The 16,083-nt window shown below is 37.3% G+C and overlaps 1 protein-coding gene across 2 annotated transcripts in view; it reads right to left on the bottom strand.

The window, feature by feature from the left end:
- LOC121325833 (vinculin-like) overlaps positions 1 to 9,849 on the bottom strand; it is a 41,577-nt gene extending 31,728 nt beyond the window's left edge. Inside the window, exon 1 of one of the 2 annotated variants that reach the window (XM_041268919.1) lies at positions 9,378 to 9,849. In XM_041268919.1, coding sequence (XP_041124853.1) covers positions 9,378 to 9,545 — 168 coding nt within the window. In that variant the 5' untranslated portion in view covers positions 9,546 to 9,849. The remainder of the gene's footprint in view (positions 1 to 9,377) is intronic. The other variant, XM_041268920.1, reaches the window with a different exon arrangement.
- Positions 9,850 to 16,083: the final 6,234 nt, after the last annotated feature.

Genomic DNA, 16,083 nt, shown 5'->3' with positions numbered 1-16,083 from the left:
TCAAACGTTTCAAAATGAACCCCAATCTCCATTTGTGGTGAACAGTACAAGTCTGCAGCAAACCCAAGCTATTTTCTTCCAGCAATGAAGAGAAGCAAATATACTAAAAATGACTGAGTTTCTCATTCATACTGCCTGATGTAAAGACTCTGTCTGTACTTGGCTGAAAGATGGTGCTTTCAGAAGTCGGTACAATGGCATTTCTAAAAGGTTATATTACACAGACCAAATGTAAAGATTCCTCCCTTTCAAGGCAGCTCTTAGAATTATCTTGAGTCCATAACAGGTTCTCGCACAAGCAGGGTGGGGGTGGGGGGGGTGATCAATTGATACAGTACTTGGTGGTAGTAGGTGCAGAAGAAACGTTTCATGCAAAAAGTTTTTCAAAATTGGAAAAACCAACTGAAAAATGTAGCGATCATTAAAAAAGCAGTTCACATGTTACAGTAGCTGTGAACTTGTTTTGCAAACCTCCATTTTTTATTTAATTTATTTTATTCAAAATTTAGTAGTCACCAATTGATTTTTACCATTTTTCTCCCCCGCATTGACTTGTGAGTGGCAAAGACGAACACACGCTGTCCTCCAAAGTGCGTGTCGTCAGCTGACCACTTCTTTTCACTCTGCAGGCCCACCATGCAGCCACTTCAGAGCTCCAGCATCGGAGGACAACGCAGCTCTGGGCAGCTTACAGGCAAGCCCGCAGGCGCCCGGCCAGACTACAGGGGTCGCTGGTGCACAATGAGCCGAGGACACCCTGGCCAACCTAAGCCCTCCCCCACAGGATTCCCACCCAGCTAATTGTGCGCTGCCCTTGGGAGCCTCTCGCACACATTATCAGACCTTCGGTTCGGCAGTTTGTAATAGTCTGGAATCATAACCCGCGTACTCCAGGTATAGGGTGTGTCTACTCCATTTCCATGTGGAGTGCCTTTGCTGGATGCACCACTCGGGAGTCCCCTAAATCCCCACTTGTAACCCAAATCTCCCTCTATGGGCTCTTGCATTTTCACCAAGAAACCAGAATCATGTGTTCTTTGATCATCGTCATTTGCTTCAGGAATTCAACCATTTTCCCCACTTTTCAGCGTGGCGTGTGCAAGCTTGCCCATTTAGTGGCAACACAACCAGTGCAGAAGGTGAATAGTGTTTCTGGACCACATCCAGCAACCATGTTGGGTCATTACTTACATAGATGCCATGCACTTAAGTGTGGTTACATGTTTGAGGCAACTCAGAATGTAGAAAACAATGTTGTGCATTTTTGTTATTTAAATTATTTTAGTTTCCAGGTGTTGAAAATGTAGGCAAGCAAGCTAGTAATTAATACAACAGTTTGCCACAAGGGTAAATGTAGCATTGTTCTGCCAAAGCTATACTTATATTGCCAACTCATAAACCTTGTCATTTCATGGTGTTACTCTGATTAATAAAATCAATCAATCAATCTTTCAATCTATTTTATATAGTGCCTTTCATACTGAACAAGATAGTGAGGAACAATGCATAATACATTAAACACAGTGAAATACAGGGCATAGTACATTAAACAGTGAAACAAACAAAAAAAATGCAAATATATTAAATACAGGCATATTACATTAAATACAGGGCTTGGATGTGAATTCTAGACAGTGTGAATCATATATGTGGGCAGAATTTCAACCCATTGAGTCTGCTGATTATATGGAAGTGGTGTATGGAAACTGAAGGAGATCGATTCAAAAGGACGACGGTAGAAAGTTAAACAGTTCAAGATATGAAACTGAATTTTCATCAAATTCGATCATAAATAAAACTGCAAATCCAAAAGTGAAAGTAACAGAATGGAACAACCGGTCCACAATAGTTTCCTAGTGAATCTCAATTTCACTGAGTCGCTTGAAGCTTTGTCCCTTTATAACTGTAGTTTTCACTTTATAGATTGACTGGAGACTCTAAATGTTCAACACTGTTGTATACAAGTGTCCTTGCCTTGGCTTTCTCAACTTGCTTAATTACCCAGTGATGATTCAATGATCGATTCAAAAAGCATTGTAAATAAACAAAGCAATAATCACAGCAGGGTACTGCTGGCACTGGCTGGTGTAGTTTTAGGGAACCTCAAGGAAAGCAGTACCATATTCGTTTGAAATCAATTTTTAAAACAGTGTTACAGACATCAAGAAATTATATTTTGCCAATGTGATTGCAAGTCTTAATTATAGTATTAATTCTACTATTTAATCACTGTGCTGCATTGGAAAATATCCTAAAATAAATACTTTAGATTTATGGCTACTTCAATAATAATAATAATAATAATAATAATAATAATAATAATAATAATAATAATAATAATACTAATAAATCAGAGGGGCTTGGCACAGCTTGACTAAGGCCTGGCTGGAGACTTAGAATTATATATACAAATTTCATTTCACACAGGACAGGGCTGAGGCTTCCCACCTGGACGTCATCAAACTTGGCTGTGGAGGCTGACAGACAGGCTATGTCGCGCCACCTCAGCTACAGAGTCTGATGCCACACAAAGCTAGTTTATGGTTCAATCTCCTTAAAAAGCAAGTAAAAAAGAGTGAAGCAAGTCAAAAAGGCAACTGTATGATGCCCAATAGTAACACAACTAAAAAAGGACTGGTTACCTATTCCAAAGTATGGATGTCACTCTCGTGCAGGAACCGAGATTCCAAGCCAAGGCTGTTTATGATGTCACACTCATGCAGGATCCACGATTCCAAACCAAGGCTGTTTATGATGTCACACTCGTGCAGGATCCAAGATTCCAAACCAAGGCTTTTTATGATGTCACATTCGTGCAGAACCCAAGGTTTTTAAACCAGGGCTTCTCAAACTCGGTCCTGGGGACCGCTTGTGTCTGGTTTTCATTCCAACCAAATTCTGTTGCTTAACAATACCCTTAACTGAACTGATAATTTGCTTAATTAGACCTTTTTACTTGTTTTCAGCTCTTAAACAGTTGCATATTTCAAGTTAGCTATAACATTTGATAAGTAACTTGAACTGCAACTGTTTAAGAGCTGAAAACAAGTAAAAAGGTCTAATTAAGCAAATTATCAGTTCAATTAAGGGTCTAGTTAAGTAATTGAGAGCTCGGTTGGAATGAAAACCAGCAGACACAGGGGGTCCTCAGGACCGAGTTTATAAACCAAGGCTGCTTATTTTTCCTTTCTGCTACCGTCATGGCGACATACTATAGACTAGATGAAGACTATCACGGCAGCCAAGGAACAGAACTTATTCGTCTTATGAGGGTATTGGCAGATTGAAGTCTTGCGTGTATTTTCAATGCATTTAGTATTATAGGTCTGAAAAAATGGTGCACATGTAATACGCTTATTGGAAACGTAAAGTAGACACTAAACTTCATTACTGGTGGGAGTTGTGGTTATAAAGGAATGGAAGAAAAGGATGAGAAACAGAAACCATAAATACTGAGACTTCCCGGGCAAGCAGGTCTTCTGGCTGAAGCAAAAAACAGACAGGCGAGGCGTGGCACCACTGGGCATGTTCACGGTGCGGTACCGCTAGTTTGCACCCAGACACACAGGAGCGGCATGCATTGCGCGGTACAGTAGTTGTCAGTACCACACCGTAGACTATGTACTCGAACATAAATTTACATATATATGGCTAAAAGTTTTCATTCATGTAGTAGAATATTAAAATGCAGACAAAAAAAAAACACCTATATGAACATAATTTTGATATGTTATTTAACATCATGCAATCTAAGAAACTACATGGTACCGGAAACTAAAATAGTAGTACAGTACTTCATGTTAGATTTCAAAATGTCACATTTTTCAATTTTTGGAAAACTACAAAGCGATATGTAATTTCAATATGTCAACTTAACATTATTAATTCTATAGGGCGTGATGCAAAATTTTTGGCCATAGCTGTAATGCCCCCCATATTATCTACTAAATAAAAATACTGGTTTGTTTTTCAGTCATCTATAGGCAGGTGTATGAAATGAGCGAGCTTAGCAAAGAAGCATACAATATGTTGCTGACATCAAGTAGCCTACTACTAAAGTGTTAGAAAATATATCCTTTTACAGCCAGTTATTTAGTAAAAATAGTAGTGAACTACAGAAATAATAAAAAAGGCAGGAAGGATGCTTATCAGGGACGATGTATAAAATACTGACTTGCCTGTCCTTGTATGAAATATAGGAGGGATCAAACACTTCAGGGTGCTTGGACACCTCCGTAGACAACAGTTTCATTCAGCACTTGGCTGTGATTGGTTAATCCACCGATTGTACCATGCGACAGCCTGAAAAGAAATCGCTCTGGATTGATTTGAGAGTCACCGCAGGACTAGCGGTATCGTCCCGCGCTGATCTGTCCAACAAAATATGAAAGCAATGGCAGTGTTACAGGCGCAGCGTCTGTCTGTCTGCCCCAGGCTTAAAGGTAGAGCAGCGGTTTGTGAGTAAAAACCAGGTGGTCCGCAAACAACTCCAAAAATTCAGTTAAGCAGTTCTTGCATAAACCCATTTCTACACAATCACACTACTCAATATGTATTACTAAGCAACACAACACACAGCTTTAACCACATCATATATAATATAAGATATGTGGGCCTATGTAGTCTGCATTTTTCCCTTTTATCTGTTTTCTTTTATTAGGGGTGTGTTTATTAATTAATATATATTACAGCTCCTTTTGATGCAATACCAAGCATCGCCTTCAAAGCTGCCATTAATTGAAACATTGCTTAATGAACTGGTAGTGAAGATTCAAGCCCAGGGTCTCATTAAATTAGGTAAGTTATATAAATACTTTACTTTCTACATGTACTTATACATATGCACATAAATATGTGTTTCAAAATGCTGTTGAGAACAAATGCATGGCAAGTGGTCTGTGGGAAAAATTCAACACACCATGGTGGTCCCTACATTAAAAAAAGACTGGGACTGGTTATGGACAACAGCAAACATCAGTAATAAGAAACCATTCAGCATTACACAATATTTTTCAGTGATTGAGTCACTTTTGTCTTGTTTATATAAGAATTCCTACCCTTTTGTAAATGTGTCTTTTAATGTAAAACAAAATATACGATCTTCCAAGCATGAATGTGAATGTGACTATATATATATATATATATATATATATATATATATATATATATATATATATATATATATATGTTTTTATAATGTCTGCAGTCAACCCAACCAAAGTGAGAGGTGGGTGTAAATGTTTATATCTCAAATGTGTCAAGTTTAAAACACAGCAGCACATTCTCAGCTAGTATAACAGGAGTCTTCTTTTCCCTACAAGGCAATGTTTTAAGTCCAGTGTCTCTGCTGGAGGCAGAATATATCCAGCTGTTTCCTGCTAGCTACCAGACGGGGCTGATTACATTAACGAAAACCTTCAAACTGAAGCCAGTGGAGAGATTACACAATCAGCTGACATACCAGCACTACTTCAAGATGTTCAAACCTACCCTGTATATGGCCATGTTGTAATGCTATCTTTCCCAAAAATACCCAGTTGTGATTTACTAGTGCAACAGGAAATAGATACTGTTATATCAGAGCCTGGCAAAGGAAAAGTTGAAAAGGAAATGCATAACATGCTTAAAACTTCCCGATACAAAAACAATTTACTAGTTGTTTTCATTATAGATCAAGTCTTACCTTTCTGATAGGTCTCATTTGTTTTAATTGGGAATGAACAATCTGCATTGTCTGAATGAGTTTGTGGTGCTCCACAGAGCTCTATTTTAGGTCCTTTATTATTTTCCATTTATATGCTCCCTCTGGGTGATATTATAAGCAAACATGGAGTAAACTTCCATTTTTATGCAGATGACACCCAGCTGTATTTGCTCTGGAACCTGGTGATGCCTCTTTTGGGACCAATATAGTATCTTGTCTTACTGACATTAAGGCTGGATGTCTCAAAATTTCTTAATGTTGAATGCAGAAAAAACTGAGGTTTTGTTAGTGGGTTCATCAAACCAGGTAGATAAGCCTGAATCATTTGGCCTGGATTTCAGCAGACTACCTTCTGAACCTGTACTAGAAATGAGAAATTCAGGTGTGATCTTCAACCCTACTGATCTACGTCCCCACTACAGCCATCTTTGTCACACGTGGTGTCAGCATCGGGATTGCCAGTGCCCCCTAGACGCAGACCAGAGCAGGGACCACAGTTTTTTTTTGTCCTGTGAAGTGCTTTGAGATACAACTGTATGAAGGGTGCTATATAAATAAACTTTGATTTGATACTTTAACCAAAAGCAAATTACAACTGTTGCACTTAAACTGAATATAAAAGTTCATAAATTGTATTACTGTATGTATGCACTGTGGCAAATGAAGCTAACAAAAACCTGGAATACATCAAACTGCTATTCCATGTGAGTCTTACTTCCACACCTGCACTGGATTTACTCACTGCTGAATGACATCATTGTTTTACCTACAGAAATGAGGACTTTAAGTAGTGCCACACCCTTTTTATACAGTAGATAAGTGCATTGCACAGATAAGTCTTACATCCTGTTGCTACATTTCCTTTGAAGGACTGCGTTCCCTGGCTGCCAGTAATGACTGCTCACTCATTTCATTAAGATTTGCACCTTGGGCACTGTAACTAGCGCAGGACTGAATTCTATAGAAATGCACTGTCGGTACCGATTGTGTGCCAGTGAGATGCATCTTTCGATTTGGGTTTTGTAGTGGTGGCAGTGCTTTGCAAAACCATAAAACCTTAAAGCTACAGCCTACATTGTCCTTGAATTGAATCCTTGCTATAAAATCACTATTGATGGAGGGGGGAAAAAACAAGTTATTTGATTTTAAGGTATACCGTGTGTACTGGGCAGTGTTCAAGGATGCACGGCTGTCACAGAATCTGTCGATGAGGTGAGGTGAAAAGGTCTATAATCATGAATGCAGATGAATATGAAATTGGCTGCATACAGACATTTTACTGTATTCAGTCTTTTTACATCCTAATATAACATTTTGAGGTAGGCTGTGCTAAAACTGCCGCTTTGTTTATCAAACAGACAATCCTCATCTGTTGCCAAATTGTTTAGAAAAGGTCAGTCAAACGTTTCAAAATGAACCCCAATCTCCGTCCATGACTGAAAAACTGTTTCTTACGGTATCACAGAAACAGGACAGGATTACTACTTAGCCTTTCTTAAAATAAATACATACAATAAATGCAAGCTTCATCTCCATTTTGTAGTGCACTTAATAAACTACTCAATTTATGTTTGGTCCTGATATAAATTAAGTTTAAAATCTGACAAATCCCACTAACCCTATATTCAGTTGTAGTTTTCAGAACTTCATCAGGTCGGCTATTGAAATAAACTGCACCTTGAGCAGCATGAGCAAGCCCATTTCAGGTGAGATATGCTGGGACAAGTGCATGCAGTTCAGAGCAAATCTGATTCCTGGCACCTATTTGTTTTTCAATAGTAAGCTTTCAGGAGAGTTCTGAACCCTAGTACTGGGTGAAGGACTAGCGGGAGTTTGTAATCTGTATTTAAGTTTGAATTCAGAGTAAACTAGAACGCCATTTAGAAGCTTGCTCAGAAGCAGATATCCAGATTACAAAAGACAACTGTTCAGTTATCATGTTTCCAGTAAAGCATCTGAATGCACTGCTGAAATTCCCAAATCCTTTAAAAAACACCCACCAGTAACCATGATCACATGTTTACTGTCCCTGAACATGTTCAATGACAGATTACAGTGCCTACTGTAGTCTATTTTTCCAAATTATGCAGTCTGAAGCATCATTAGACACTCACCCACACAATATATTTTATTGTAAAGCACTAAAAAAAAAAAAAAAAATTGGGAGGACTTCACCACATATGGCCAAAAGCCCAGTCAAACCTCTCTTAGACTGCAGTATTATCTCAAAAACTCTCTTACTAATTATGCATATTTTATGATCTTCACCTTCTGATCCTACAAAGAATGACTCTTTTATAAGCTCTGATATAACTGTTTCACGGTTTACATTATTATTATTATTATTATTATTATTATTATTATTATTATTATTATTATTGTTTCACTTGAACTGCTTTTTAGGCCAAACAAAATATGTACTGGAGTGTTTATTGGAGATGAAACATTGTACTGAGAAAATTCTACTCCTAAACATAAAACATGCATGTAAGCAAGCTTTTAAATGAAATCTATATGAACCATTTAACTATTGTTTTTATGTGTATAACCAATAACTATGTTTTAACCTAACTGTTATAAACTACTTAAAACATGGTATTTGTGCTACAGTACACATCCCTGGTAGATAATAATAAATCACATTATAATATACAAAGAAATGACGATAGGGTATTCCTTTTTTCTAGGAAAAATACCAAAGTAGTTTTTAATTGACTAACTGCACACCAGAAAAGGAGTTTCCAAGTGTTAGTACTTCCTCTTTGCGTTTAATGTAAAAACCCCTCCGTGTTGAGGCGGCATTCTTAATCAGTGTTCTACTCCATCAAAAAACGATCAGGAGGAGTACGATCTCAAATCCGTGGCCCATCACGTTTATTCTTGTTTTATATGTGTATATATTCTTGCTTGTCAATTATTTGTTACTCGTTGTGTCAAAAGGCATTGATGGTATGGGGTACCGCTTAAAGAAATGTTACAAGAGCCATTGCCACCTCCCAAAAAATCCATGTCTGTTTTGATAAACAGTGGCCATTCTCCAAAGTTTTTTTTTTTTTTTTCCAGCTTTTCTTACAGATAATTCTTACAAAATACAGTATTATGAAACAGTAGTAGCCTACTGATCTTTTGTCTAGTTATATTTACAAAATGTTGCTATCTGTAACAGTTACTTCTTTCCCAGCTGACACATTGTAACTGTCACGTTGTATTTGTTAGCACAGAAACACAACTTAAAAATAAATAAATAAATAAATAAAAAAGATTGCTGAATTTAATTTATTTAAAAAAAAAAAAAAATTCAGTGTAAAGCTGTAGAAAAAAAATTAAGTAAATTGCCGAATAGGTACGGTGCTGTTCTAGTACGAGTCAAACGTCAATTAAGTATCATCTGAATAATCATCATGACTACAAAACAGGAGCAAATGTTCTTTTTTGTCTGGCTGACATTACGAATCGCTTGACCCTGTGCAGTAGCCTAAATTCTAAAAGTTTAATTGGCCAACCAAAATACATGCATGAATTATGTTCACTGTATATTGATGCAGCGACTATGTAAAAAGAGTTGACAGGGCTTAGAAATCCGAGGCGTTTAGCATTTGAACTAACCCACGCACTTCGCTTGGATTTCACTCACGCTCTTGCCCGTTAGACTTTGCTCGGGACGGGTACTCACCCTGACGAGGTTGCTGACAGCCGCCTGCACTGCAGCTACGGGTGCAGTTAGGTCTGGGATTGCTTTACCGTCCACCTCCCCTTCTTCGTGCATTATCACCAAGTGGGATATCTGCTGAGCCACTGGCTCCAGGATACTCTCTATCGTCTTTGTATGGAAAACCGGCATCTTGAAAACTTTAAATCCGCTTCCCCGAAAAAAAAAAGAAAACTTTTATGCTGCTTTTACCCGATGTTTGGTTATGTTTAAAGCGGAAAAAAAAAACAAACGCCTTTCCCGGACAGTTTCACTTTAAGAGAAAAACTATAAGCCTCAATCTCCCTCGAACTAGCAACTGGGAGAGTCTCCGCAACAGCTCCAAACGTGGAGCAACCTAGCCTTGTTACCGCACCTCAGGCCAATAGGTGGAATAGCGTCTGTAGGTATCCCTTACTTTTATTGGTGCAATGCAATGCCATTCATAACAAAGAGACAAATCTACACGGCACCACATTAATCGTGTTTGCTAGAGGGGCGCGGTCTTCCCAAATGACGTCATGCATTCTGTTGCCCTTACAAGGAGAATGTTGGACCTGGAGTTTAGAACTCGGAATTCCACAGCGCTGGAAGGAATGAATTACAGCAAGCCCTGTCAGACGGCAGCAAAGTACTGCATGCCAAGAGGCGATCCCAGCAGGCTAACCTATAATTAGCCAGGGGATCTAATCAATTTGTAACATGGGCCTACCAACAGTTTTGGTTTTCAGAATTTTAAAAGCACTACCTTTCTTGGAATGCTTCTTATTAGAATGTACATGTGAGCTTTATGTATTATTTATGTATGTCAAAAGAGCAGTAGGAGATATACTTTATTCTAATTACTATATGATAATAAAGAATTGTATTGGCAACATATTTTGTTATAGGTACAGGTGATTGTGTACTATATATTTAATTAAAGGCTATACTGGTACATTATTTCATCATTGTGATTCATATTTTTTCAGTGCAATACAATAATATTGAATTATTTTTTCATATGGAATCATTCACATCGAGAATGGTTACTAACATATAGGCATTGTTGTGGAAAGTAAATGAAGGAGAGGAACAATGAGAAACAAATACTATTTTTTGTAATGATCTGTACTTTGCATTTCTCTGTATTTGCAATGTATTAATAAGCAGCAGTTTGACCCCCATGCATTAGAACAGAAGTCACAAGGTGTGTTTTCTCCCATTTTGACAGCAGGATCTATAACAGGCTTGTAGATGCTCTGAGTAACTCAGGAGCACAGTTCTCACATGCTGGAGAATCAGTGTCACTGTTATTGTCAGTCCACTGGTCATAATGCACTACGTTTATTTCAGCTAGTTTCTTAATGTCCCTTTTGATTTTCTATAGAGCTTTCTGGCTAGCTTCAGGGCTTTTTTTTTTTTTTAAGGGTCAAATAAGGTTTCATCTCCCTTTCAAAATTGAACTCTGAAGCACTATCATGGTACATCTCTATCTACCACTGAGCTGAAGTCACTGTTTGTTTCCCTCTGCAGTGCGCCCCATGAATCTTTCAAAATCACTCTGATAAAGGGATTTACCAGCATCAAAGCAGGTGGTAGATCGGAAGAGATGGCTGGCAATTAATACTATATTACATTGAACACAATATGGTGTACATGTGTGTGTGTGTGTGTGTGTGTGTGTGTGTGTGTGTGTGTGTGTGTGTGTGTGTGTGTGTAACAATGGTCAATACGAAGCGGTAGGTTACAGAGTTACTATATGTGTTAAAATTAGCGTTAATAATAGAATATATAAGAGTATGTGACTGGGTTGTCTTAAAATCAAATTCTTCATGATGGAAATAAAAAAAAATAAGTGTTATTGCTCAGAAAATATTCGAGTTGAATTTTCTCAATGACATGTACTTATACTGTTAAAGCTATTTAACTTTTGTGGTTGTACAGCCTACGATGACCAGGAATTTTTAGAGTTTCACTGTGCCTGTGCTCCAGACTGAATTTTAAGAGTACTAAGCTGTGCCCAGAGCTGGACTTAAAAAAAAAAATGTGTTGATTGCTCAGAAAAAGAACAGCATCCATGAAGTATGAACACACCAGACTGTAACACAAACAATGCAATTCAACCAGTACCCTTAAGAGATTTCAAAACTGCAGCCCACTACCAAATAAGGAAAAGTGCATGTAGAAAGACTCAAGGAAGACATCCCAGAACAAACATAATATAATTTCCAGAGGGTTCACGAACACAAGGCTAGCAGAGCTAGTACGGATTACAGTTCAAAATTGTATTATACGTTCAGAACTGCTGTTTCAAAAAAAAAAAAAAGAAGATTAGAAAAAAAGCTGTATGCAGCTTTTTCTGTACCTTTTATGCATTTTGTTATAATTATGGAAAGAAAGCCTCCTATTTAAAAGAAAATACTGTACTATCCTTTCAAAGGCAAAAAATGGAATCAATAAATAATGGAGTTTATCATTAATTCACTAATATCTGACAAAATAGGCATTGAAATGCAAGTAGAGTGGATACAACAAACATGCCTGTTTTGCAGATGAACTGAGAATATAGTACTAGCTACCAGTGTGCCACTGATTACAATAGCATGCATTAAAATAAATGTATTTTGAATCAATACAGTTCTGTTCTATGCTGTATTGTACATGTACACAACATTGTAATAACTAACAAAAGATAGCTGTAACTGTACACATTGCAGTGATATTTTATATATTTTTGATGTCAGAACAGTTCTATACAGCAACCTACAGACAAGCCTTGATGACTGATAGGAAATGGTGTGGACGTTTTTGATTTAACTAGTCTACTTCTATTTTAGAATTGTGCAATCTGATTGAATATAATGTAACTCATTATTGGTGCTTTTCCAACAGCTGAAACAAAAAAAATACTGTGATATATTTTATCGTGCACCCCTAGTCAGACTACTCAATGTATATATCTGTGTCTCTCAAGTTAGCAGTCTGACATTGGGGAGCTGATAAAATATACCCATTGAGTATTTCAATCTTTCCACAATCATTAGACCACAATAGGTTAGATTTAGAGGTGCTATTAACTAAACAAAAGGCTGATTTCCTTTTTCTCACAATACAGATGCACATGGCAACAGGTTTAACCCTTCATAACTGTAAAGATGACAAGGTATAAAAGACCAGGAAAAGTAGCATATAATATTTTCATTCCGCTTACTAAGGGGAAATACACAATAACCTTAAATCAGTGTTACTCCAAACTTTTGACAAAATCCAAACCTTAAGTCCATATCAGATTGCAGCATTGCTGTTCAGTCAGCAAGGGAGACAAGTGAAATATAATTTCTGTATACAATAGATCTTCCTCAAAGTGTTTGCGCGTTATTTCTATAATACAAGACTACATCAAATCCATGTTAAGAACATTTAGTTTTATGTTGTCGTCAGACTAAGAAACCAAATTTATGGATGTGTTTTAAATTTTAAAACATATATACGATACAAGTAGTATTCTATAGCAGTAGCCAAGACATTATATTTTACTATAGTATACTATATGGAATTGCACAATTGTAATTGGTCAACATGCGTTTAGAACTTTGTGATTGGTAAAAACTTCTTTCAGTTTATGATTATTGTTGGAGCCATGTCATTTTAAAGGTTATAGGCGTTAAAAGTCCCACTGACAAGTAAGTGCAGGAAACCAGACACACTAGAGCTGACAGAACGAGTCCCTGGAGGAGTAGCTGCTCAACATTTGATATCAAATAATTTTCTTTTTCCCTTTAAAAATATGAAAGAGAACTCGTTTCATTTAGAGATGTAATTGAGTTTGAAAAATGAAATCAGTCAATGTCACTTACAGTGCTTTTTGGTCTCCTCAATTGAATTTTTACAGATACATATTTCACAGTGGGCTGATATGGTTGCACACTAACACAACATTAACAATACTGCAACCTGTTACCATTGAATTAATATTAGCACTTTGGTATGATTCATCTAATGTCGTATACCATTGTAGCCACCCTTGTGTTGTCATTGCCCCTGGCTTCAGAGCCATTTCAATTCCATTGTACAATGGAATATCATTTTACTAAAGTTAGGGCTTGTGAACAGAAGCAAAACTCCTTTAATCGTGGCCAGTGTGAGCCTAAAAAGTCAATATCTTCCTTAGAACCAGCTTGCCCCTCTTTTGCCTGTTTGTTTTAATCATTAAAATGTTGCTGGTATTTCCCTCTTGTATTTCTAATTGCTGTGCAAGACATTTTTTGTGAATGGTTGATGTAGCTATTATTATTTGTTATTAAAATAGATTTGTTTTTCTGTATATATTATGTAACTGATCATGATATGCATCATGCATTAATTTACATCTGAATCTGAATCTGAATATTTCCCATCAAAAATAGGTTTGTTAATTATTCCATCCATTTTCTCATTAGATTTAGGAGCAGTTTGGAAATACAGATGTAATGATTTGGTCCCAAAGCTACATGTGTGACATAACAAACATTATTGGCATACTAATACAACACTGTGCACTCTTGTTTTCCTGAACATTTACATTGATCTTGAAGATTATCTCCAGCTAAGCAACTTATTTTGGCTCCTGTGGAGACTGTTGTTAAACATTGTCTATGCAGATGGCCAACCTTCTTTCTTCAGAGATTTGAGCCTTCTCTAAACCAAATTAATCACATGTCTTTAGATTGGGTAGCTCTGCTTGTGGCACAATTTCTTGAAAAGCAATATTTCACCGTTTAGGAGATATGTTTGAAGTAATCCACAGCAATATTAAATATGTGAAACGAGATAAAGGCAAGTTCTTTCACACCTTGTTATTTACTATCTTGTTACAATCTCTGAAGAATTGTTGCTGCACTATGTTAGCTGGGTCACTTGTAATTCATTTAACACTGATTTCAGTTGTCACAGGTTATTAAAGCTGTCTGACTGTCTCTTGGTATAATTTTGTTTCATTAATATAGGAAGGAATGTTAGAACCCTGCTGGCATCAGTCTACAGCTGAACAAAGACTGGGGTGGAAGTATTTAACTGGCATCAATGTTTAATGAAGCATTTTGTTGCTCAAACCAAAACTGAAACGACAGAAAACACTGGTTCACACAAACCTTTGACAATAAGAGATTCTTCAAATCTCACCACAGACCTCTTCTGATGAAGTGTTGTTGCTCACCCGTTTGTCATCTACACATTTCACACACACACACACACACACACACACACACACACACACACACACACACACACACATATATATATATACACATTGATATGACACAGCTTCCCCTTTAAAAAAAACCCTCCTTCAGACATTTAATAGCCTACAAATGTTACCCCACTATAGCATATAACAGCTCAACAAAGCAGTCTTCAGAGTTTAAAGCAATTGTTTTAAGGAGGGGACTTGTGGCAGGACTTGCTTTACAATATAGACTACCTATATTTTTTTTTAAATGTTTTGTACTAAAAACAACAAACAAAACTAAAAGAAACCTTTTTGACAAGACAACAGAGAACAGGAGGTCAATGACACTAAAAATAGCAAATACAAAGATTGATTTTTGGTGTGTGTGTGTGTGTGTGTGTGTGTGTGTGTGAGTCTGTGTGTGAGAGTGTGTGTGTGTGTGTGTGTGTGTGTGTGTGTGTCTGAGAGAGAGAGAGAGAGAGTCTGTGTGTGCTTGTGCTTGTGCGTGTGTGTGTGAGTCTGTGTGTGTGAGAGAGAGTCTGTGTGTGTGTGTGCTTGTGTGTGTGTGTGTGTGTGTGTGTGAGAGTCTGTGTGTGTGTGTGTGCTTGTGTGTGTGTGAGTCAGTGTGTGAGAGTTTGTGTGTGTGTGAGTCAGTGTGTGTGTGTGTGTGTGTGTGTGTGTGTGTGTGTGTGTGTGTGTGTGTGTGTGTGTGTGTGTGTGTGTGTGTGTGTGAGAGTCTGTGTGTGTGTGTGTGTGCGTGCCTGTGCCTGTGCCTGTTCGTGTGCTCTGTGTCTTGTAGGCTAGTATTTCTTAAATCCTGGTAATACAAATCTGCACACTGCCTCCACCAGTATAAAGAACTATGAAGACCCAAGTTTGTCACAACGCTTTTGAGATTTGAACCCCCAAGCCTGGGTCAGTGGTATTTATAGAGCAGAACTGGACGGTCTCAATCTGCACTGCACCTGGTCTGTACATTGAGTGACACTGTCTTCAGCCCTGGCAATCCCTTCACAAATACATTATGAAAAAGCAGACAGATGTCTCAGCATTGAAACCAGTGTTACAAAGTGTCTGCAAGGGAAATTACAAGTACATAGTTGTACACATAATAACACTAGATTTTTTGGAACCCCGCTTCTTACTTATCAACATGTATTGATTTGTTTTTCATTTCATGTTGAGTGTAATCTCAATAAGCTAAAAGCAATGCCATTTTGGGTCATAATGTCAAGATTTACAAAGTGGTAAAAACAAGTGATAGGACTCTATTTTAATGAACTAGTTATCAAAACCAAAGAGGATTTGATCATTAAAATAGGGCACATATTAATGTTAATACCAGAAAACATGTAGTTGTAAAATGTTAAGGATAATGCTAATAAAATAATGCATTATTTGTCACATGGCCACCCATCTATTTTGTAATGTTTAATGTACACATTTTCTGCTGGGGGGGGGTTGATATTTAACAAACACAAAGTAGACATTGACTACTTGACA

The sequence above is a fragment of the Polyodon spathula genome, chromosome 13 (genome assembly GCF_017654505.1).
Source record: "Polyodon spathula isolate WHYD16114869_AA chromosome 13, ASM1765450v1, whole genome shotgun sequence".
Taxonomy (NCBI): Eukaryota; Metazoa; Chordata; class Actinopteri; order Acipenseriformes; family Polyodontidae; genus Polyodon; species Polyodon spathula.
Note: the sequence above shows the minus strand (reverse complement) of the source record. Positions and strands in the feature narration are given on the sequence as shown.